General features: G+C 33.4%; 1 protein-coding gene and 1 non-coding gene across 2 annotated transcripts; both read left to right on the forward strand.

The window, feature by feature from the left end:
- The first annotated feature begins 516 nt into the window (after nt 1-516).
- Nucleotides 517-19,723, forward strand: LOC124540289. Its single transcript, XM_047117764.1, has 12 exons — nt 517-960; nt 9,761-9,948; nt 12,450-12,540; nt 13,286-13,393; nt 13,904-14,007; nt 14,580-14,773; nt 15,254-15,374; nt 15,731-15,866; nt 16,265-16,820; nt 17,218-17,349; nt 17,923-18,104; nt 18,581-19,723. Exons 1-12 carry the CDS (start codon nt 832-834, stop codon nt 18,752-18,754), a joined length of 2,115 nt encoding a protein of 704 aa, XP_046973720.1. The 5' UTR covers nt 517-831; the 3' UTR covers nt 18,755-19,723.
- Nucleotides 19,724-22,066: 2,343 nt separating this feature from the next.
- Trnav-aac lies at nt 22,067-22,139 on the forward strand. Its single transcript has one exon. It is a non-coding gene; the product is annotated as a tRNA-Val (tRNA).
- Nucleotides 22,140-25,853: the final 3,714 nt, after the last annotated feature.

The raw sequence follows: 25,853 nt of genomic DNA on the forward strand, positions 1-25,853 counted from the left end.
TTGGTTGGGTTGTGAAAGAGCGTTAGACAGACAGACAGACATAGTTACTTTCACATTTATAATATTAATATAGATTATCAGCCTAAGACTTGAAAACTTTATTAAAAAAAGTTCTCCCATCTCATCTCTCAGTTTGAACGTCATAAACTCAAAAAATATTAAACACATTTTAATACCGTTTTCATCAATTGATAGAGTGATTCATGAGCAACGTTTACGTGTCATTAATCATGGTTGTGTCATCTTGTAGATGATAAAAAAATCAAACCCACTGTTTTGACAATGAAAACGTATTTGTGTAGAGCCTTACTCTACACGTGCAAAGCCGGGATAGAGAGCTAGTATATTATATTATGATTGATGACCTTAAAGGCTTAGAATTATGTTGACTATTCATTTTAGTTTAAATAATAAACTCATTGTAATGGAGCCACGGTAATACGATAGTTTTATTGTCTCTAGATCAGAACTACTGATCGTTAAGTCACGATTTGTACCGGCTTGCGCCTGCGCAGCTTGACTTAGTGTACATCGATTACGGACAGAGAGCGCACGTGTACGATATATAAATAACGCGAAGTAAATATAGCTTACGGAATGAGTTACGGACTATGTGTAATTTAGTTTAGTGTCAATAAAATCAACAGTGTGAATGCACCTTAATATGTTGAAACATCACAAATTTACTACGATTTATTAAAAAAAAAATTAAAAAAGGAATTTCTAATTTGATAATAAAAAAAAACAATAATGTAATGTGACTATGTAAGTGTGAATTTAAAACATGCTCATATATAATTTAGGGATACTGTCAGTGTAATCGGGATAAAAATGACGTGGACAGTAGAGTTGGACGAGGCTGCTGAGCTCGCAACGAGGAAGGGCTACTGGCATGTACTGCTTTTCTACCTCTTGTGTGGACTTGCTTCAATACCGACATCATTCTTAGTCTTCTCTCAGGTAGGTTGATTGTAACTAACTCAGATACTTATGGTTTAGTAGTCAGTTTATCAGGATCCAAAGAATATATTCCAAACCTTCTCCTCAAAGGGTGAGGAGGCCTTAGCCCACTAGTTGGAAATTAACAGGAATTTGTTGTTGTTATCAGGATCTGAGATCAGTAAATAGTTCGGTCAATAATTTCTCAATTACGTTTAGAGAAACTGGTGTTTTTTTTTTAATCTATGGTCAGTTGAATGGACTAATAATCTGCTGGTGGTAAGTCACCACCACCCACGAATGTTACTCATTCCTTATATCTCCAACTAGTGGTTGAATTTTTACAATCAATAATAAGGTGATAATAAAATAATAACCTTTGTTATATTGGCTACATTGGCTCACAAAACCTTCAAATTAATAAAAAATACTGAGTATTGTTGTTTGATAGTAAAATATTTATAAGTGAGACAGTAGATGTCTACCACCAAGTAATATATTCTTTTCCTTTGCCTAAACTCTTTCATGTCGTATTCTGAAAATGGAGACTACCTAACTGTGAGGGCCTAGAAAGTCCTGAGCAGTGACAGCGATCGTTGAGGAGATCGTTACTGTCAAGATGTCAGCTGAAGCTTATCAATTACATACACGTTTTTCGCTATAAATTTTTTACTGGTTCTTCGTTGTAAAATCTATGTTGTGAACCAGATAACATTTAACATAAAGATTAAATTAGAAAATTAGAAAATGACGATTTCATACTGTTTGATAAAAGAACCTACTCGAATAAAGTAAACTATCCTCGAAAATATTCATTTAAATTACGACTAAGGAGCTGTAAGGACCTATATTGATTTATATTGAATGCACAATGTATTTACGGTTTTTAAATAGATGAGGATTTATACTGTATCTTAAAACCGCTTTGAAAATAGGCATTATTTCTAGTAAAAAGTAAAGGAAAAAGTAGCTATTGTGGGTTATCCCTAACCAATTGACATATAACATTGAGGACTTTTTAAAAAAAAATAATTTAAATATTTTTTTTTATAATTTTTGCGAAAAATGACGTCGAGTGATTTTAGAATACAATTACATTAATAACATTCAATGCTTAAATATATACAAATATGAACTAAAACTATTTACTGTATAAATCTTAACGGCATGGAATGGTGGCAAGAATGCTAGCAGCATTTCCCCGTTGAATCGCAATTCCGATCTTTTGGGCAAGAAACGAACCAGCCCTCCTGTCACCAGTGGAGGCAATGAGGCGAGGTGTTATACTTTTGATGAAGTTTTTTGCACCACTATTCCAAGGGCCAAGCGTTTTAACAGCAAATGGAACAAAAAACTTATATAATACACGAATATTTACAATGAAATGAAATCAAAACAAAACTTGTTTTTGTATTTTTTAAAACGCGAAGTTTCGCCTACCTCGTATCTAAATATCTGGTTCTCTTTAGTGATAATTCCTTTGCACAATATTTATAATAAAAATCGTTAATAGCCAGAGAAAATAAATTAGAAAATATATATAAACACATGCTTGTTGTTTTAGCGTATTAGAATAGAACTAAGGCCAACGACCTCAATTTCGAAGTTTAGTTATACGTGACTTTATTAATAAACATGGTTTATTTATATACTTTAAATAGTACGTATTATAGACATTATTATAATAATGCCACATTTTTTTATTAATTATTTTCATATTTTGCAAAGTTATGGAAGAATTTGTATATACATCTACAAATATATTTATAATAATATATTTTACTTCGGTTTCTATGTTTCGTTTTGCAAAATGTCGTGAGTTTAAACTTTTAATATTCCAAGCTGTTTAAACAAGCTTTTCAAACAGATGGATCGTAGCATATTAAAAGAAAACTAGAATTGAGAACTAAGATGAAATCTACTTGGAATATTATACATTCAGCGAAAGGCAAAATGAAATTTGTTACAGGACACGTATTATCTCGCTGTATAAAAGGGAATTTATATTAAGTTTATTAATAATAAGACTTAGGTGTAGCCGAAGAATTCTTTTTTTTTATGTGATAGGTGGCAAACGAGCAGGACGCTCACCTGATGGAAAGTGACTACCACCGCCCATGGACATCACCAGGGGACTAGCAGATGCATTGCCGGCCTTTAAATTCGAAGATTACCATTCTAATATTCCATTAAATATCGCTTAAGGACCTAATAGGCTTACTCAAGCGTTACAGTTAAGTAGAATTTTCCTTTGAAAATATAACTCCATACGAAGTATTAAGAACTTTCGTCGATTATAATTTTGGCGCCTTATTTAGCTGTCGTATTAAATAAACGTAAACAATTTGGTATATTTCCAGATCGAGTCTGGTTTAGGGTTAGGATAGAGTTTTAGTTGAGTTGAGTCTACTTATGTGCCACCAATTCATGAGATATTATACCGCCAAGTAACAAAACTTAGTATTTCTTGAGATCCGGTTGAAGATTGACTTAGCCAGTGTAACACAAGCACGAGGGACACAACATCTTAGCTCACATAGTTGGTGGTGCATTGCTGTGATGTCAGGAATGGTTATTATTTCTCACAGCGTCAACGTCTATGACGGTGGTGATCAAGCGGTGTAAGTATATAATCTAATTATAGATATAAGATCTATTTAAATTCTCTATATGTAGAACAATCTCAATTTGTCAACGATTAAGTAAAATATTTGATAAAATCAATTATTATTATATTTTAACTTGGACATGAATTTACATTCCCATCAATTTGAATTCACCAAGGGTCAGTCTTGTACTAATGCGGATGCATCCTTCATTGAGTACCTGCCTACCATGCCTGAGATATCACCACATGCTGATGGTGTTTTGTATGATGATGTATGATTTTCGCCTATTTTAAAAGTTTTAACTGACGAGGAAAAATAAAATGGCGCTCCATCATAAATGGGTGTACCGCAGGGTTTAATTTTAGGACCTCTGTTGTTATTAATATATGTAAATGATTTACATGTTTTGATAATATGATTTGCGAAATCATACTATTTGCAGATGGTACATTATGTGGTAGCAGAATAAACTTAACTGAAACTCAAATAAATTTATTCAATTTAGAAGTCTTGTAGTCAATTGAAACAGTACCACCGGTTTGGAAAAGAAAATACCCAGACATGAAAAAAACCGGCGAAAGAAACTCAGCGGGTTTTTTTGTCTCATATATTATAAAAACAATTTAATGTGAAATGAAATAGCCAGAAGGCGATCGTTTCATTCCCAATTGTATAATAATCTTTTACACACAAGCGTTCCTTAATATTTTTTACATTTTGATAAATAAGTATGACATTATAATTGATAGGAAATCAGTGTCTAATTAATGAAATTCAGTCTCATGTAAATCGGCCAACCTGCATTGCAAAAGTGATATAAGCCAAACCTTTTCAGAAAGAGAGGATCTTAGCTCAGGAAGGTGACATTTACTGTATATTGACTTTTATATCAGTTTACTTCAATATTGGTTCTTTAATCTATCTATATATGTTAAGTACAGCAATCGATTGTGAAGTAAATAGTTTTTACTAACCAATATCTTATCATTCTATTTCTTATTTGTATTTCTTATTATGCAGCAATCAATTCGTGATGTAAAATGTACACATGTTTTCCCGAGATAATTCTACGTTTTAACTTAAATGCTTCTTCTATTATTATAAGCATTAGTTGTTATTTAAATTTTCATTGCGTTCATGTACAGTGAGATCATGAGCGATTTAACAATACTTTAAATAATTAGGTTTAATACAAGCATCATGTAAAAAAAATGTTGTTTGTTTGTAAGAATTGTTTTTAGTGTACCTGTGGGATCTGTAACGATATTTGTGAATCGAAAATTATAATTAAAAATTAAACTTGGCTGGATCGCATATATGAATTGACGATTTCGAATTTCGAAATTGTGTTCGAACCTTCGAAGTTTAAATTCGAACTCACGAGAATATCTGGAGATTAAAGAAGATAAGTGTAGGGTCTTTGGCCCAAGAAATGTATGAGGAAGCGATTAAGGAACGGAAAACAATTAGACGATGGCCTCATAAATCTCGACAATATACGTGCGACCAAAAATTGGCTTTCATTGAAATGTGTAGGGGATGTACAGTACGACACAACTTAGATGTCGCATCGGCAAAATTCCTTAAATCGATCACATCCGAATTGAGTACGCTATCCCAAATTAACAATATTTATTTCTCATGCGAATATGATCTTTGCACAAACGTAATAACTTGTAATATAATATGACCTAATATATTCGTCAATATGACGCGAGGATTTACATGCACTTGCTTTCTCTGACGCGTGAATCTATAGCGACGGATAGCGTCGAATTTCTATTGGTTGTGTAAATCGGCAGTAATCGGTTTTATTTTCATTCCATTGCATTTTCCGATGCTACATCTAATTTGTGTCGTACTATACATCGTCTATTATGAAGATAACTTCACAATTAGATCTCTAGGCAGATATAGAAGTTGTAGCACTTGCTTTGTACGTGTATAATTCAACTACCTTTCTCTTTATATAAGATTTTAAATTAACATGGTTATTTTTATTATCAAAGTTATAAGATGTAACATCTACCCGCAAACTTCAGCCTCGTGAACAAGACATTCGTAGATAATGTCGAAATATCGATCGAACAAAAATAAAAAACGTGGTAAATATCCCGAAATAAATAACTTTAATTTCTCTATATAATTGAAAAGTAAAACGACAAATCCAAAATGAATAATATAAATTGTTATTACAAAAATTCAATACTTTTGTATAAGTATAGTTTTCTGAGCAGGGTACCCCATACCATACCGTTGATCTAAATTTTATATTTAATTATTTATTGTATCTAATAGATATAGATCAATACTAGGACTAATTCGAGATACATCATTAAACAAAACACATAATAGGCGCTGTAAATAACTAGAAAAAAAACATTAGAGTGATTTAAAACAAAACACTATCTAAACAAAACAATTCAAGCTAACATCATTATTCATTATTTATCTGTTTTTACATTACACTGTACAGATACATTTTTATTTTTTAGTAATGTAGTGTTATTTTAACTGTTTTGTTTGTTACATCTCATGTGTTTTGAACTAAATGGACATGACGTGTATGTTAAAATAGGCCTCTTCCCTCCATGACCCTCGTGCATTACTCTACATTAACAGCTCGTCGTTCCGAACTTCCTATATCTTATTTCTTATTTGTATTCCATTTCTTTTGCTTCATAATTCCGTGTGAAATATATTATACATGATCCGTACTATAAATATGTGCAATTATGTTATTGATAGGACTTTGTACAAGTATCGTCTGTCAGATATTCTACGATCAAATAGTACTAATTGATATTGTTACGATAGTATACAAGGTTAACGACATTTTGGCGATGTAAGAAGGGGTTAAAATCTACCATCAGATGGTTCATTTATAAGTAGCAAACAAAATACTGAGTTTTTCACGGGGAATGTTCCGAGGAATTTGTTCGGATTAATCCCGGCTGCTGAATTTCACCTTTGGACCTCCTTGATAATCCTCCGAAAATCCACAACAGCGTGATTTCTGAGACATTTTCTGCCTCGCACAATCACTTTGTGGAACCAGCTTACGCCGGCGGTTTTTCCGAACCGATACGACATGGGAACCTTCAAGAAAAGAGCGTACTCCTTCCTCAAAGGCCGGCAACGCACCTGCAAGCCCCCTGGTGTTGCAGATGTCCATGGGCGGTGGTGTTCACTTTCCATCAGATGAGCCTTCTGCTCGTTTGCCACCAATATTATTATAACATAAAAAAAGAAAATAGAAATATTATGACATAAAAAAAGAAAATAGCAGACAAACACTATTTATTAATTTGCATAGATAGATAGTTTAGACATAAAATTGTATCACTTTTTTCGCGTAATAAAACACATAGGGTCATATCAATTATTGGAAGTTTTTTCTCCTCACAATAAAATATAGTAAAAAATTGATATTTACGTGTGTTATTCATGCATTATGTTAAATTAAGTATTAGATTTAAAATGTCACAAATACAAGATTTAAAAAACGAACCAACATTTTTCGACTATTATAAAATACTTTGTTGCAAGTGGATAAACAAATATTTTACAAGTATTAAATACGTTATGCATCCATTCAATATAATATAATAGTACAACTTCCATCTGGATCAGATTAGATGTTATTGTGATCGTTAAATCTTATTTTACAGCTGCAGATCCTCTTCGTATTTTCTTAAAATTCCAAATTTGAATGGATCAAAACTAAAAGTACGCTACATTATAAACGACTTAAACACTTTTTAATCGACATTTTACGAGATATGTTAATATTAAAGCTAACACTCATTCAGAATGTAGGGATACTTCCCTACATTCTGAATGAGGAGGAATGGGAAGCCTCTCGGTAGGCAATCTTTTTTATTAAAAACGTTTTTTTTTTTATGGAATAGGTTGGCCATCACACATAGACAATTACGTTTTAAGAAATATTAACTAATCCTTACATCGTCAATGCGCCACCAACCTTGGACACTAAGATGCTATGTCCCTTGTGCTTGTAGTAACACTAGCTCACTCACCCTTCAAACCGGAACACAACAATAATGCGTACTGTTGTTTAGCGGTAGAATATCTGATGAGTGAGTGGTACTCACCCAGGCGGGCTTGAACGAAGCCTTACCACCAAGTATACTTAATGTCAAATCTATGTGAGATTTAAGACAGAAAATCTGTCCTCTCGAAATTGGTCTGGCATTTTAATATCGAGCATGGATTTACAATTGAAAATTTAAGCTTGAAATTAAAAGCCAAAGATGAATTTGTCTCTGTATAATTTTCGTATGAAGGAAATGGGGTTTTAAAAATAGGTGCCGTATTTATACTGGTATAAAATAGAACGTACATTTGTTCACATATAATTCAAACGAATTTTTCCTTGTCATAAGTGGCTATCTAAACAGACGGCAGGCGGTTTGCACAACTATATGATAATTAAATAATAATTCGCAAAACGTGTTATTATTTAAAAAAGGATACATATTATTAGATGGCCACTATTATCAATAAATGTTGTTTTTATATTTTTACTTTTAATGTTATATGAATATATTACAAGACGATGACTGCCAATTTTTTTATAAAATTTATTTATTTAATGCCACACTGTATACATATCATTACAGGATTGTGTCCCAATTCGATGTTACAGCACTTTAAAAAAACAAATTTAAAATATCTTTCCATGTTATAATATAATACTAAATTGTATATGATATATTCCAAGCAGAAATTATTGTGAGTTCAGTCAGGCTGCAACAAAACAAATCCACTCTGTCTGTTATCGCATTGAGAGTACGTAACGTGCGCGTCAGTGGTGCTTCCTTGAGCAACTTGGAGCAACACCGCTAGCAACGAAACTGTACGAATATATATTAACAAAAGGGATAACTATTTAGTCACTCCCATAGATAATCCATACAAATAAATAAAATGTTTGTAATATTAAAATAACCGCTTTCTGCTACATGCATTTGTCTTTATATACGGTACACATACCAAAACACACATTTTTTGAATTTTTGTCTGTCTGTCTGTTTGTTCCTGGTAAGATTACCAGGAACAAACAGAACGGAACTGGAACGGTTGGGCCGATTTGAACAGAACTTTCATTGGCGCGTAGGTAATGTACTAAGGCGTAACTAAGGCTACTTTTTATACGCAAATAATACAAAGTTTAGGAAATATAAGCGCCCAACTTAAGTTGAGCTCTTTCTGATATGGTTGTCGATATAAATTGGGGATCAGCTTATACTGGTGGGTGAGAGTGATCGGGTGTATGTTGCGTTGCGTTTTGCAAATTTCCCACGCCACGCGGACGTCGTCGTCTGTTCGTAATTTTTCTACTACGTGGACATTAATGTATATACGGTACTCATGCCAAAACGTATAATTGTAGAAGTTTATAATGTGATGTCGTAAGCAAACAAATTCTGTAGTATGCTTAGTATCAGTATTGCACCCGTGCGAAGCCGGGGCGGGTCGCTAGTAATATTAATAAATATAACGACGAATATTGTGATGATGTCGAATCAATCAGAATCTAATTTTTTTGCAAGTATTCGTATATTACTAGAAAAAGCATTGCTTTACTATTACAACTATAAAGTAGTTTTATCGAGACTAATCCGAAGTAATAAAATCAAAATCAAAATGAACTTTATTCAAGTAGGCCTTTACAAGCACTTTTGAATCGTCATTTTACAATTAAGTGAAGCTACCACCGGTTCGGAAAGTAGATTCTACATAGAAAAACTGGCAAGTAACTTAGTAGTTACTCTTTTTCAACATTTCAAAAATACAAAGACAAGTTAGTTCAATTTAATTGTTTAAATTAATATATCCTGCTTGGAAGCTAACAGGTAATAAACAATCATGATCTGAAATTTAAAAGTTACTCTTTTGAGCCTGAAGTTTGAGAGTTGTCTTTAAAGCCATTTGGTCCTGCGTCTCAACTCCCTTTGGTTGTAATACATAATCGTCTCGTTACATTATTATGATAACGAAAGTTATGATTACACGTGTGTTAAATAGTTTTGCATCTTCTTTACACTTGATCAATGTTACTTACAAATGGCCACATAGACCAAAATAGGTACAGAGGATATGGTCATCATCTTCAACAACTTCCAGAATTGTTTTTTATACGAAAATATTTCCAATAGCATGGTCTTAACGCTCATAAACTTTTTCAGGTCTTCATCAACGCTACACCCGAGCATTGGTGCGCACCACCTCCAGAACTTAAGGGACTGAACCTTCCAGATGACCTGCTCCGAAATTTGACGATACCAGGCGAACATAAATATTATGAAGCTTGTAAGAGCTATTCGCTCGATATACAAGCTTTGTATACTGCCCTCAATAAATATGTGGATGAAAGGTTTATATGAACAGCATACTATAAATAAGTTTATTTAGGTCTGAACCGAGATAGTCCGGTGATTAGAGCGCGTACGTCTTGACCGATGACTGCGGGTTCAAACCCAGACAGCACTGAATTTTCATATGCTTAATATGTGTTTATAATTCATCTCGAGCTCGGCGGTGATGGAAAACATCGTGAGGGACCCGTGTGTGTCTTATTTCAATGAAATTCTGCTACATGTGAATCCACGAAAACAGCAATTCTCATGGATTGGTTAGATTGGGGCAGCGTAGTGGAATATGCTCCTATCCTTCTCCTCAAAAGTAGAGGAAATCTTAAGTGTGAAAATTAACAGTCTGTTACTACTACTATACTTCTACTTTACGTCTGTATTTTCGTCATATTTTGTATTGATGAGTTGTTCAGCTCTGTAGCTCAGGTTAATTCGACTCAAGTTAAAAGCGATGTTTTTCATTTCTAAAATAATTTATAATAGTGCTTGTCTACTTAAAAAACTCGTTTGGTTGAGATGTGTTCTAATCTCTATCGTCTCGTGTTTCATCTACTCATAAATTATTGATATCAAATTAATTAATTTGATCGATTACTTCGGTTTTCAATTCATAGATCAATCAATCATTTTGATCAGAACCAGATCGTTCCAAAAATAAGAATTAAACGCAATCAAATCTAAAAGCATATACCAGTAGATATAGTAGGTACGACACAACTTAGATGTAGCATCAGCAAATTCGATAAAACCGATTACTGCCGATTTATACAACCAATAGAAATAGCTCCCTATGGCGCCATTCGACGCTATTCGTCGCTATGGATTTTCGCGTCAGTTCAACCCGAGAAAGCAAGTGTCTGTAAATCGACGTGTAAAATTGACGAATATATTAGGTCATATGATATTAAAAGTTATTACGTTTTTGTAAAAATCATATTCACATAAGAAATTAATGTTGATAATTTGGGATAACGTATTTAATGTGGATGTGATCGTTTGCACGAGTTTTGCTGATGCTACATCTAAGTTGTGTCGTACTATATTACTCAAGTGTCAAATACCTGATTCATTTGTGAATGGACTAGCATTATCAAAATACATTCTTTATGTATTCTGATAAGACATTTTCGAGTTTGATTGTTATCTATACTAATATTTAAAAAGGATATTTTTGTCCGTAATCGATAAAATATGAAACTATGGAACCGATTTTAAAAGTTATTTGTTTTCCATGAGTATTTTCAATCCTGCAGTGGTTCTCAAATGTGATTGGGTCATTCGTTTTGGATATAATATAATTATAAACTGTGATTAACAAGATATAGTCCCAAGTGATGTCGATGCGTCCAAAGACAGAGACACAAATGACAAATGTAAAAAAAATATTATGGAAAGATTGTGTACTAAAGGTTACTATACTAGTGATTTTACGATTGATAGCACGCCTTGGAAATAAAACAATTGGCTCCTGGCTATTTCTGTTCTTATTCATGGACCCGCTTAGTTTCTTTCGATGGTTCTTCTCAGGTCAGGGTGTTTCCTTTTCCAAAACCGTGGTATTTTTTAATTTGACTATCAATAAGTATAATGCTTCTATATTATATATAATCTGAGTTTTATTGAATTGTGATTCCATTGTTAAATCAAGAAGAACAATTATATTCTAGTAGCACTTGTTGAGAATAAATCCAAATGCTAAAGCCAGTACTGTTATCTGGAGGCCTAAAAACCTCGTTAGCATCAAAATTAGAATGGAAAGCGTTGTTTACAACAAACATCAATTGCGCTGTCAGAATTTTGATTTCGTCCTCATTAAAGCTGAACTGCTGCCAAATATTTCAAAACACTTTTGATTTCTAATAGAACTAATTTAAATATAATTTACGTGTTTGTCAAATCTAAATCAATCAAATTGCCAATAAGTAGATCGATTCAATATTTGAATTTAGAATGTTAGAACAGGAATTTTTGTAAATCGAATTTGGGAATAAATATTTGTTCCATTCATCTATTAAAGTCTAATACAAATCACAAGAGTAATTAAATAAATAAATTTGACATTTTATTTACCTAAGGTCATTGGAGTAGATCTCAAATAATCTATGCAATTAATTAAAGATTCAATAAATTATGGCAGACGTACTTTCTACCACTGAACTGAGATGGTACAGTGGTTAGAGAGCGTGCATCTTGGCCGATGATTGTTTACAATTCATCTCGAGCTCGGCGATGAACGAAAACATCGTGAGAAAACCTGCATGTGTCTAATTTCATAGAAATTGCCACATATGTATTCAACCAACACGCATTTGAATATGTTCCAAATCTTCTCCTCAAAGGTAGAGGAGCTCTTAGCCCAGCAGTGGGAAATTTACAGGCTGTTGTTGTTGTTTTGTAAATGATGGCGGGTTCAATTTCGGCGAAGATGTTATCGGAATTTTGAAAGTAAAATTGAAGTAGATGCAATAAGTGGAAAAAAGGTAAATTGTAAATTCAATTTCAGATCTGAACTTGTTAAGGTGGGAGAAACAGTTACTACGATAAGAATCAAGGAGTTTACTCCTGCAATTGGACCGGAAGAGAGAAAAGAGCAGGTAATAGTTTGAGTGCTTGATATTATTCTGTTTATCAAACGCTCTCATCAAATCATACAATTGAAATGTATATTCTGTGTAGTATACATTTGTAGAAAGTATTTTTGTTACTTTTTTTTTTTGTTCTTGAGAGCTGATATGGCCCAATGGTTAGAACGCGTGCATAACCGATGATTGCGGGTTCAAACCCAGGCAAGCACCACAATATGTATGTGCTTAATTTGTATTTATAATTCATCTCGTGCTTGGCGGTGAAGGAAAACATCGTGAGGAAACATGCATGTGTCTAATTTCATCGAAATTCTACCACATGTGCATTCCACCAACCCGCTTTGGAACAGCGTGGTGGAATATGTTTCAAACCCTCTCCTTAATCGAAGAGGAGGCCTTATTCCAGCAGTGGAAAATTTACAAGCTTTACTTTACCTTTACTTACTTTACTATTTTTATTTTTGTTCTTGATTATGATAACAATACTAATGTAAAATTTGTGTTACTAGGGATGTCATAAAAAGTCTTTCTAATTTACCTAAAGACTATAAATTTTGTTGTGTATTTATTTAATCTTTATTAAAAGCAAATAGGGCGAATGATTGCATTCATTGTTTATGTTAGTTAATTTGAAAGCTTAGACCGAACATAGGTCATGTCTTCAAGTCTGTGGATTTTTAATTTTTCATCTTAATTTGATATTATAGAGCGAGATAGCTATAATAATTTAATTTAGTTTTTCTATTTGTTTTAGATACATCAAGTCGAAGAAGCTATTTTGAATAATCGCCAAGAAGCAACAAATTGCCCTCACGGTTGGTTATTCAGCACTGAACATTATAAAAGCACATTAGTGACTGAGGTTAGTATCTTTTGATTAAATTTAAATAGTTATTCTACCGCCAAATAACAGTGCTCAGTATTGTTGTTTTCCGGTCTGAAGGGTGAGGGAGCCAGTGTAACTACAGGCACAAGGGACATAACATCTTAGTTCCCAAGGTTAGTGGCACATTGACGATGTAAGGAATAGTTAATTTTTCTTACAGCGTAATTGTCTATGGGCGATGACGACCACTATGGTAGAATAACTGATGAGTGGGTGGTACCTACCCAGACGGGCTTGCACAAAGTCCTACCACCAAGTCACTGTCGTCCTTAACGCGTAGGCTACTCACCTTGGTTTGACATAAGTACAATAAGGATCTATGAGTATATAACTTCAGGATTGAAAGAAAAGTTAACGGAAATTAATAATTATTAAAAATACATATGTGTTTGTGTGAGGCCAGTGCGATGTATGTGTGTGTGTGAGTGATTGATGTACAAGACACAGTTATAGAAATAATATATCTTATTATGCTTTTCATTTCAGTTTTCACTAGTCTGCGATAAAAATTGGTTACCGAGAACAAGTAACACCCTTTTCTGGGTGGGTTCGATCTTTGGCAACTTATTCTTCGGATGGTTCTCAGACAGGTATTGTCAATTAAGAATAGATATTTCAATTAATTTTAAAAATAAATGGAACTAGTTAATTTATTAAATTTAGTAGGCTTTATTTTTAGGCCCAGGTTTTATTTTTATTTTAGACTTTAATGTTAAGTCCAGAAATAAAACAGGTAGAACCGTTGAAAAAAACAGGCATCCTTATACATTTAGTGTATTTATTTCAATCAAGAATAAGCGTACAATCAATCAAAGATTACAATAATCAGATAACTATTATTTAATATTATATACTACATAATATAAAATGAGATACTATTTGTATACAGTCCTACTGTATTCAAATAGTCCCGTAAGAACTTTTGGATCGCCATATTTATTTTAATCATTATATTAGTGTGAATCAATCAAAAGAAAATCAATATTGAATTGCGTTACTCATATTGATTGTCAAATTTTTAAAATTAAATACTTCTACGGCTTCGGAAAAGAAAATACTTTGACTTTAGAAGAAGAGTCAATGAAACTAAGCAAAATTAAAGCTAATACAAATCCAGGAAGAAGATTCGACCAAGCAATACTCAGCTGCCACCTTTTTTCAGATATGGCCGTCGTCCAACTATCCTTTTAATGATACTACTGGAAGTACCGCTAGCGATCGCTGCATCATTCCCAGGAAATTATTGGACCTATATTGCGTTAAGAGTTGCTGGAGGACTATTCTTCCCAGCACTTTATCAGCTGCCCTTCATCCTGGCCTTGGAGCTGATGCCACCCGCTAGAAGAACATATACGGGTATCGTAACATAAATTTCAATTATTTAATATCATATCCTAAGCATTTAGATTTATTATGGCAATACCATCGCAAAAAATTGTTAAATATTTTATTGAACAGAACTTGCTGGTAGCGCTTTGTGTAAGCCTGCCTGGGTTGTTACTATCCACTTATAACGTCAAATAGTAATACTTAGTATTGTTGTATTTCAATTAGAAGGGTTAGTGAGCTGGTGTAACTGTAAGTACGAGGGATATAACATCTTAGTCCAAGTCCAAAGTTGATGGCGATAGATTTCAAACCAAAACTTTTCTAAGAAAATAATAATCAGAATATTCTTTATTCAAGTTCATAAAAGCACCTATGAATCGTCAATACTAGTTTCTGCCCAGCAATACCAGCAAGAAAATCAGTAGTTACCTTATCCACCATTTTAATTACAGAGAAAGTACCTGCTGAGTATTATAATAGGATCACCATTTTACGTATTACTTCCAGGCATTGTGGTCGGCATGCTGTTCGCTAGTGGGATGTGTTTGCTGGCACTTTTAGCGTATCTTCTACGAGATTGGTTCTACCTCTCATTAGCAACGAGTCTTCCTTTCATATTATTATTTGGGTATGTATTTATTCTTTTACTAGTTGCGTTTTAGTACTTGGTTGTTATAAGTCAGGCACTAAAAAGTAGCCTATGTCCTTTCTTGGAGCTTAAGCTTGTTTCATACCAAATTTCATCAAATTGGGTTCAGTGGTTCGGTAGAGAAAGAGACAGACAGACAGAGTTACTTTCACATTTATAACATGAATATATATTTTGTTAACTTCACATTGTTTCAAATGTGAATGTTATTTAACACATTTTGGGCCGAAAGTTTATTTCAAGAGATTAAGCTAATGATTTACAAACGATTTTGATTTTATGCCTCTGAAATTAAATTAATTATTCTTTTTTAATAAGTTTTTACTCGTTTCCAGATATTACTGGCTGATTCCAGAGTCACCGAGATGGTTAGTCGGTAGAGGACGAATAGCAGACGCTGAAAAAGTCCTAAGAAATCTAGCGAAGAGAAATGGTATTATATTAGAACATGGATTCCTCTTAGAGTTACACGTTAGTATTCATACTTAGCATATAATTTATATAAATGTAATTCAAAACTTTTTACTTACAGTACAATGAACCGAGATGTTAGAACAGTTGTACCCAGTGGTTAGAACGCGTGCATCTTAACCGATGATTGCGGGTTGAAACTCAGGCCAGCACCATTATAGCAAGTTCATGTGCTTAGTTTGTGTTTATAATTCATATCGTGCTCGGCGGTGAAGGAAAACATCGTAAGGAAACGTGCATGTGTTTAATATCATAAATTCTACCATACGTGTATTCCACCAACCCGCATCGGAACAGCGTGGTGAAATATTCTCAGAACCTTTTCCTCAAAGGGGAGTAAGCCTTAGCCCAGGTTGTTGTTGTTTTTGTTGTAATTACAATGACTATATTTTTTTTAGAAAAAAAGAGACGACGCACTTGCATCTGAAGTATCAGTTCTACCCAACATAAATGGTTTTATACCAGCGAAAGAAAGAGAAGACTATATGGATAGACGAATAAGCAAGATACTTCCCTGTAAACCTGATTTTATAAGAATTGACGAAATCGATGATGAAGACGCAACCCTAAAGCCCAAAAGAGACTCAGACAGTAATAAAGATGAAACAGCTATGCTTAGTCCTGCGGAAATAGCATCCAACTTAGATCCTCCTCATAAAACATTACAGATAGATTATCCGTCCTCAATTCACACATTCAGAAGGAAATCTATACAAATAGTACATAGAATTCTTCTTAAAGAAGAAGAAGATATAGTAGAGAAGAAGAGAATGGATGATCAGAATTCAGAAGGAGATTGCAAAGCTTCTCCGTTAGATGTATTTAGGTACCCCAATATTAGGAAGAAGTTCTTTTTAATTACATTTAATTGGGTAGCATTAGGAATAGTTTACAATAGCTTAAGTTACAATACACCTAACTTAGGGGTTGATGACTACTTAGCATTTTTTATCGGTAAGTAAAAACCAAATCATTTGTATAGTGCTATAAATTTGAAATGCGTCACTAATATACAAATAGTTTTCTCTGTTTTTTAAAGTAATAATTTTGATGTTGATATTTTAACTCTAAAGAAAATTCCAATTGTGTAAAATAAAATTTGCAGTACATATTATGTTAATAAATTATTAATAACTGGTAGAGTCCCGTGTCGCTCGCGTTTTAGTATGTTGGTTGGCATGTGTCAGGCAAAAAAATTCTCAATCTTTTCTTTGAATTCATGTGTGCTTAATACCAAATTTCATCAAATTCAGTTCAGCGGTTTGATTGCGAAAAAGCGATATACAAACAGACAGGGTTACTTTCACATTTGCAATAATAATATAGATTTTATAGTTTATGTACCTTGCAGGGGGTGCAGTGGAAATACCGTCATATTTTTTAGCCTGGCAATGTATGGAAAGGTACGGACGGCGCTGGGTATTGTGTGTTTTCATGAGCATCGGAGGTCTTGCCTGTCTCAGCTGCGCTCTAGTTCCTGAAGGTATCATTACATGAGTCGTATTTTGACTAAATATTTAGTATATAGGAAAAAGTGCAATACATACGAGAAGGATAAAATAATTATAAATAACAAAAATTTTAATCGAGGAATGAGCGATAACATCTAGGAAAACTTTTATCACAAATTTGTTAAATAAATAATTACAAAAAAAAAATTGGAGCAATTCGACGAAATATGCTTTAAATCTTTACCTTTAAAGAAGTCTTAGTCCATGAGTATGTCGTATACAGAGTATATAGCTCAAAAATAAAATATTAGAGCAAATAATATGTCCTAGTACAATACTTCTAGGACTATTTCTGTATGAAAAATGAAAGACTAATCTAATATGTACAAATTCAATGAATTTAGCATTTATCTACATATAAAAAATCTCGCTGTGACATCTTGCTACTATTATACATCATTGTTTAGCAGCTGTTTAGTTAAAGATAGATTCCTCTCTTTCTGTCTTTATCAATTTGACTTAAAAAAACAAGAAGACTAAGCCTTGTATAATAATCAATCGTTAAACTAATTTTATATATAAGGCTGTTAATGTTTTGCACACAGCTTGGCCCTGGATAACGGTGTCATTAGCGATGCTGGGAAGGCTTTGCTCTGCAGCATCATTTGCTGTGTTCTACGTTCAAATTGGGGAGTTGTTGCCTACGGTGATGAGAGCTCAGACTATGGGAGCGTCGTCTGTTATCGCTGGTGTGGGCCTACTCTCGTGTCCGTATATCGTGTCCTTGGTAAGAATAATTGTTTTAATCATTATTAAGTTTTATTCCAAATTTTAATGAGAAATAAGTGTTCTAGGGTTTATGGTACTAGTTGTTCCTCAATTGTATTTTCTTTTCTGGGTTTCTTCGACAACACGTTAGACTTTAAACAGATCTCTGGCACCTCTACCGTCCTATGGAGTGAACAAAGTATTGTCAAATTAATCGCTACGATTATACGAGAAATAAAATTTTTTTGGACAATTTGTTACGGAGCTTATGCGATATTCTAACGTAAAAATGACTAAGTCTAAACCTAGACATGATTACTGAACACGCATTTTAATAACTTGGTAATAAACTTATCTTTCATGTAACCATAAACTCAAGAACCTAAATATGCCATGAAGCCTACTAAAACCAACCACATAGGTCGGGCTACAACCTACATAACGTACCTACGTTTTAAAAGTAGTAACCACTGTAACTTTTATTCTTTTTTCCAGGCGGTCTATTCAAGATCTCTGCCTCTCATCATCATGGGTGTACTTAGCGTTGTGGCGGGGGTTACTTCATTATTTCTGCCGGAAACCCTGAACCAACCTCTGCCGCAAACATTGGAAGACGGCGAGTCCTTTGGAAGAGACTTCAAGCTTTTGAGTTGTGTTGAAACTAGATGAAATAATTCTTAGATTTATTTTAGCAAATGTCGGCAAAAATTGTAACGTCAAAGAGCATAATATACTTTTGTATTTTAAACGTCCCAATACATTGCAATGTCTGTTATTTGATATCTTATGATATTTACAATCACTAATTGCATGCAAAACACCTTGGTGTTGATAAACAGCTCCCTGTCCCAAATTAATTGACATTGATTTGGACACTAATGGAATCTTTTATAAGAAATAGGACTACGATGATATAATGTCATCGTTATCATCCTCCTGCCCTTATCCCAATTTTATTTGGGATATCATGTTCATAAAAAAAATATCTTCGCCCAGTGAAAAGTTATGAGGTAACACACATAAAAAAACTACAGACGAATTGATAACCTCCTTTTTGAAGTCGGTTGAAAAGATGATACGTTTGAAATAACCCACTGGATCTTATTCCATACCTTGGTGTTCATTCAAGATTGTTCAAAAGTATTCATATTTCCTATTCTGACTGTGTAAAAAAATGCAGCAATACTTTTATATATAGCTGTTAATAACAGTAAGTACAATTATAAGTATTTTTGAATCGTCATTTTAATAGATAATTAAATTGTCGACCTCCGTGGTCGAGTGGCGTGTACACCGGTTTTCATGGGTACACCACTCCGAGGTCCCGGGTTCGATTCCCGGGCGAGTCAGTATAGTTTATCATAAGTTTATATATTGTCTTGCGTCTAGGTGTTCGTGGTACCGTCGTTACTTCTGATTTTCCATAACACGAGTGCTTTAGCTACTTACATTGGGATCAGAGTAATGTATGTGGTATTGTCTCATATGTAATATGTAATTAAAGGACAAGGTCCATTTTAGTAAGAAGGAGTCTTATGTTGCGTCAAAACAGTCCACCAATATTTTAAGCAATTATTATTTATATATCAACACCCAGTTATTGAATTTTTTTTTAGAAACTTAGCATAATCTGAAAATAAAACAGTATTCTGTTTTACCTTAAAATTGATTAGTAGATTTTAATTATAGAAACCGGTAAGGTATAATTTTGTTAGGTGTACCCTAACATAGTAACATACAATACAAAAGTAAAAAAATAAACTTAATACTAAACTAAAATTAAAGTGCATTTATGTACTGATGTCAGAATATTAACAGTTAGATTTAAAGTGAAATCTCAGAAGTACTTCTGAGTGATAAATTGATAACAGTAGTTCAGACGGACTTACGGTGACACGCTATTATGATGCTTGTGTCCTTTGATATATTATGTTTATTGTAGCTAATGTCGCATAATACTTTTTGATAATTCAAATCGTTGAGGCATTTTGCTTTGAGTTTCTAGTTTCGTTCTCATACAATAGCTTTATGTTTTATGTGTAATTTTTTCTTCGTATGTATGTGTTTCTTTGTAACTGTGTTTGTGACTGTATATTGGTGTGCGTAATATATAGATTATATATATAGTCTGTGTTATTTTATTTCAAAGTTAGAAGTAATTAAATAGTTTCATTATATTGATAGTTAATGTAATTAAACAAATTTATTTTTTAATATTTAGTTTTTATATGATCTTAAGTAAACATAAGTACCCTTAATGGTTATAGTAGGTCCACACGACACATACTTGGCACAAACTTCTATTGAATATTCTCTGTGCAACTTAGCAACGCAGACAAAAGTCGGTGTATTGGATTAGTCTGAGCTTTGTATGAAGAAGTCGGAGCTATAATGAAAGGTGAAGGTCTGTATGAATTTTATGAAAAACGAGCAGGAGGCTCACTTGATGGAAAGTGACTACATCGGCCCATGGACATCTGCAACACCAGGGCGATTGCAGGTGCGTTGCCGGCCTTTGAGGAAGGAGTACGCTATTTTCTTGAAGGTTCCCATGTCGTTTCGGTTCTTAAAAACCGCCGGCGAAAGCTGGTTCCACAAAGTGCTCGTGCGAGGCAGGAAATGTCTAAGAAATCGCGCTTTTGTGGATTTTCGGACATCGAGGTGGTGCGGGTGAGACTTCGAATTTTGACGAGATGTCCGAAGGTGAATATTATTTGTAGCAAAATAATGATATTTAATAATTAATTAATTGAGGTTTGCAACGATAATAGTAAGAAAACTGTTTGAAAAACTCTACATCCTGAACTAAAAGTCGGAAGTATTGAATAGTCGGTACAGAAATTTTGTTGATAGACTTTTTTACTTAGATTTTGAAGTCTTTTTTTTGTCGCTAGAATAAAGGGACTCCCCGGTTTCCTGGACACCGAACGCGCCCAGTTCCAGTTTACCCACTAAAAACCAGCTGTAGGTATCCTCTCCGTCATTCGGCGGGCGCCACGAGATCGCTTACGCATGCTACCGTGACGAGATTTTTAAGTCTGTGCCAACTACCATGTATCTTGTGGACTTTACATAAATCCGACCACAGACAGTAGCGGTGTACTAAATGTTAAGTCCCTTCAGTTGACACACTGACTCACTCCAGTGTTGCCAACTTTATTTTTTGGAAGATCGTACCATAGCACAGAAAAGATCGTATTTAGCCTACATTTCCACACAGAAAGTAGTACGTAATGAAATGACAAGTAATATCAACGACATAAAAAAAAAGGCGGTGTCAAATTTGAATACAAACATGTCCCTTTTACATATAATCTCCACTTCCCATTGACTTGTTGAGTCCGCAACGTATTTCATCTATTAATATTCTATAACTATATATATACTATAACTTAAATACGATTTAAATCGTTCGGCTGGCAACGCTTACTCACTCACCCAATAAACCGAAACAATACCGCTTCGCTACCGCTTCGTACTACAATACTAATACTGTTTGGCGCTAGAACTTACATTCATACTTCACAGAGCCCTATTATGAATAGTACGAAATAAATTGTAGAAGTCTATATATTACAAATCAATAATCTGGAATATTATGTTCAGATAACATCGTCCACATTAGCGAAGAAAATAAGAGATACTTGAGTTAAGTCCAAACTTTACGCTTGCTAACGCTACAGTTTATTTTAATTGTATTTTTATGTGAAATGTATTTAACAAATGCACTTAATATTTACGTTATTAATAATGTAGTCAATTATTAATTAATAAATTAAGTATAAAATGTTTTATTTATGGACTGTAATTTTAATTCTGCTAAGAATTATTGTAATACATAGTATATGTAAATCATTTGTACAGACGTCTTTTAAGAACCTCAGAAAAAAAAATATTATTGCAAGTGATTTGTTGATATAGTTATATACAAATTAACTCTGTTGACATATTTATTCCTAATTTTGACCACCTCGTTCATCGGTTTCCGTGGTGTAGCGGTTATCACATCTGCCTAACACGCAGAAGGCCCCCGGTTCGATCCCGGGCGGAAACAATTCTTTTGTTTGTTGAAGCATATTTTTTTTATCTTCACTTACTTTAATGATGTTACAAAGATAGTAAATTTTATAAAATATTTGTGAAAGATACATTTTAAAAATAAAATAATTATTTTATTTTAAAATCAAGCTATCAAGCATAGCTACATAAAAATAATTACAATATAGATTTATTTTTAAATTAGGTACTTTATAGAAGGTTGCTTTACTAGTATAAATTAGGTTATTTTTCTATATATGTGATTCCATAAATACTATTAAATATGAGGAAGTTGTGGGAACTCATACATATAATCAATCGTAATTTAATTTCTTTCCTTATTTTTTGAATGAACACTAATTATATTGAATATAATTTAAGATATAAATATTAGTATCGTGCTGCCATCTAGTGAAATTTAAATGAACTACTTGATGTTAATAAACATCTGTATAAGAACAGTGTGCTAGAAGCAATGCGCTTAATTTATCTATCAGCCACAAGGTGGCGATGATACCTTAACATGACAATAATAAAAAAAAATGATTAATTAAATAATAATTTTAATATTTTAAAGAAACAATTGAAACTCAGCAAAGAGTTTGAATTATTTTTCTTCTAAATATCCTCTGCAGAAATATCCATCTGTTATTGTGTTGATAAACCAAGAAACAAGAATTGAATACGTATTATGCTTGAGAATCATTTTTTACGTGGTTTACGTTTAATATTGAAATTAAAAGTACATCATACTTTAAAGGGTTCATTTATTAACACAAGAATTAATAACTTTAAATGCTTAAAAAACTAATTTAGTTCATATTTATACAAAATAATATACATATACATGTGTATTTAAGAATCTTTGTAGATATTAATTAAGCAGTTGAAGCAATCAATTAAGTGGTAACTAAAATAAATTCAACTAATTTTAAAATTAGCTAGCTATATAATTAAACTGACGAGCGTTTGTTACTTGCTAATCTAGGTAGCTTAACCAGTCCTGTTGAAAAATATCGTGTTATTTACAGAATCGTCTTCGTCCATTTCGAGAAAAAATTACTGTTTTGTATCACAAACTGTAGTTTTATTTGTTTTAAAAAAAGTAACAGCCTGTAAATTACCCACTGCTAGGCTAAGGCCTCCTCTTCCATTAAGAATAGGTTTTGGAACATATTCCACCACGCTGTACCAATGCTTGATGGAATGCACATGTGGCATAATTTCGATGAAATAAGACACGTGCAGGTTTCCTCACGATGCTTACCTTCACCGCCGAGCACGAGATGAATTCTAAACACAAATTAAACACATATATATATAGTGGTGCTTGCCTGGGCTTGAACCCGAAATCATCGATTAAGATGCACGTTTTCTAACCACTGAGCCATCTCGGCTCCACTGGACCATCTCGGTTTTGTTTGTTTACGTTCGTAAATTTTTTAGGACTCTATAATTATGAAAGAATGAATTACAGCGGGGGCTCTAGGCCTAATCTCCACTTCACGAAACAATACTGGTTTCTATTTAAGCAGTCTATAAGCGATTGTGGTCTATGTATTTATAATCTAAGCAACATTCAACTGCTTCTAGTTAGCGGCAAAAATAACTTAATTAATGGGCAGCCGTAAAATCAATTTAATAGAGAAATTTAATTCAGTAAGCGATTTTAGTTAACCAACGACAAAAACATCATCATCAGTCGTTTGCTGTCCACTGTTGAACATAGGCCTCCTCCAGAGCGCGCCACACTGAGCGGTCCTCTGCCCTCATCCAGCCTCCACCGGCGATCCTGCGAATGTCGTCGGTCTCCACTCTAGGACGCGTATGCTCCAGCGGCTATCGGTCCTACGACAAAAACAGTATGCTATCAAAAAGACTTTTTTTAATCTTATTTTATTTTGGGACTTTGTCCTACTCAGGTACGACAGTCCCCTTTCCTTTTGTTTTAACATGATTAATTAGTAACAGCTTTTAAGTAGAAAATAAGATTTAGAGGTTTTCTTGCTTATCGAATACTAAAATAAATGTAACCTGTAAACTTGTAAATCTTCCAATGATGGACTAATGTTTTCTCCTTTTCAAAAGGTCTTGGACCTTGGTCCATTACGTTTTTTTTTATGGTATAGGTTGGCGGACGAGCATATGGGCCACCTGATGGTAAGTGGTCACCATCACCCACAGACAACGACGCTGTAAGCAATATTAACTATTCCTTAAATCGTCGATGTGCCACCAACCTTGGGAACTAAGATGTTATGTCCCTTGTGCCTGTAGTTACACTGGCTACGCTGTTCCAATATGGTTTGCTAGATATATATAAGTGGCAGATTCTCATCTAACACATGTAAGATTCCTCACGATGCTCTCCTTCACCGAGTACAAGATGAGCCATGATGGACCAGTAGTTAGAACTTTGATAAGATGAATCTCAACTAAAGAACTTCGTAGAAATTTCGCACGACATATTTTTAATACTTCCAAAATATTTTCTCTTAACCCAACGCACCAAAATATATGTATGTATATTCAAATATATATGAAATAAATAGACATTTATTAATATTATGAATAAACGAAATTAACAACAACAAACAACAAAATATGTTGAAACATACATTAAGTTATTCAAAAAACAGCCTTAACTCTACTTATTCTGAAAAAAACCCTTTTCTGACATTGCATTTGTCAATCGTAAGTAATAGACTTCATAACATGTAACATGTGAAGCAGTATGTATGTATAATTACATGTTAACTGTCCGTTAATATAGAAATAACTCTTCCACATCACACTTACATTAGAATGTCATACATTTTCGCTTGACATAACGCACATATCTCACGCGTTATGCTCTCCTGGTAACTGGTTACGCAATTCTTTGTAATACATACATACGTATAGTATACTACACAACTTAGATATAGCATCCGTAAAATCAAATCCGAAATAAGTACGCCATCTCAAATCATCATATTTATTTCTCTTGTGAATATGATCTTTACACAAACGTAATAACTTGTAATATCATATGACCTAATATATTCGTCAATATGACACGTCGACATGATTGCATTGACGAGAGAATCTATAGCGACGGACAGCGTCGAATGGCGCGATAGGGAGTTGTTTCAATAGGTTGTGTGAATCAGCAGTAATCGGTTTCATTGCATTTTCCGATGCTACATCTAAGTTGTGTCGTACTATAGTTTACTTATAAAGTCTCAGCTACATATACAAGTTAGTTTTATTTCCGCTAGTATATTTAGTCATCTTCATCTTCCTACCCTTATCCTAATTTTACTTGGGTTTTTACGTTCGTGGCGTACGAGCTTGGTGGAATATGTTCCAAACCCTCTCCTTAATGAAAGAGGAGGCCTTAGCCCAGCAGTGGGTAATTTACAGGCTGTGACTTTTTACTTTTGAAATAATTTGTATTTCAATATACACAAACAATATAAACAATACTTAGAGATAATGTTTACTTTAATAAATACAATTAAATTAATTCAAAAATGTCTAATTAAACAGGATATAAATGACATAAATGTAATGTTTAAATTAATTTAATTACAGATTACAAAGCATGATATTAATAATTATAAATAAACATCTCACAAGCCTATTGCGTGACTTTATTACTGCCTCTATTAATAAATGTTTACATTAATCCACATATTATTATTAATTACAGAGACTGGCTTAGGGTAGGTTAGTTAACTCCTCCACT

Source organism: Vanessa cardui, chromosome 24 (genome assembly GCF_905220365.1).
Source record: "Vanessa cardui chromosome 24, ilVanCard2.1, whole genome shotgun sequence".
NCBI lineage: Eukaryota > Metazoa > Arthropoda > Insecta > Lepidoptera > Nymphalidae > Vanessa > Vanessa cardui.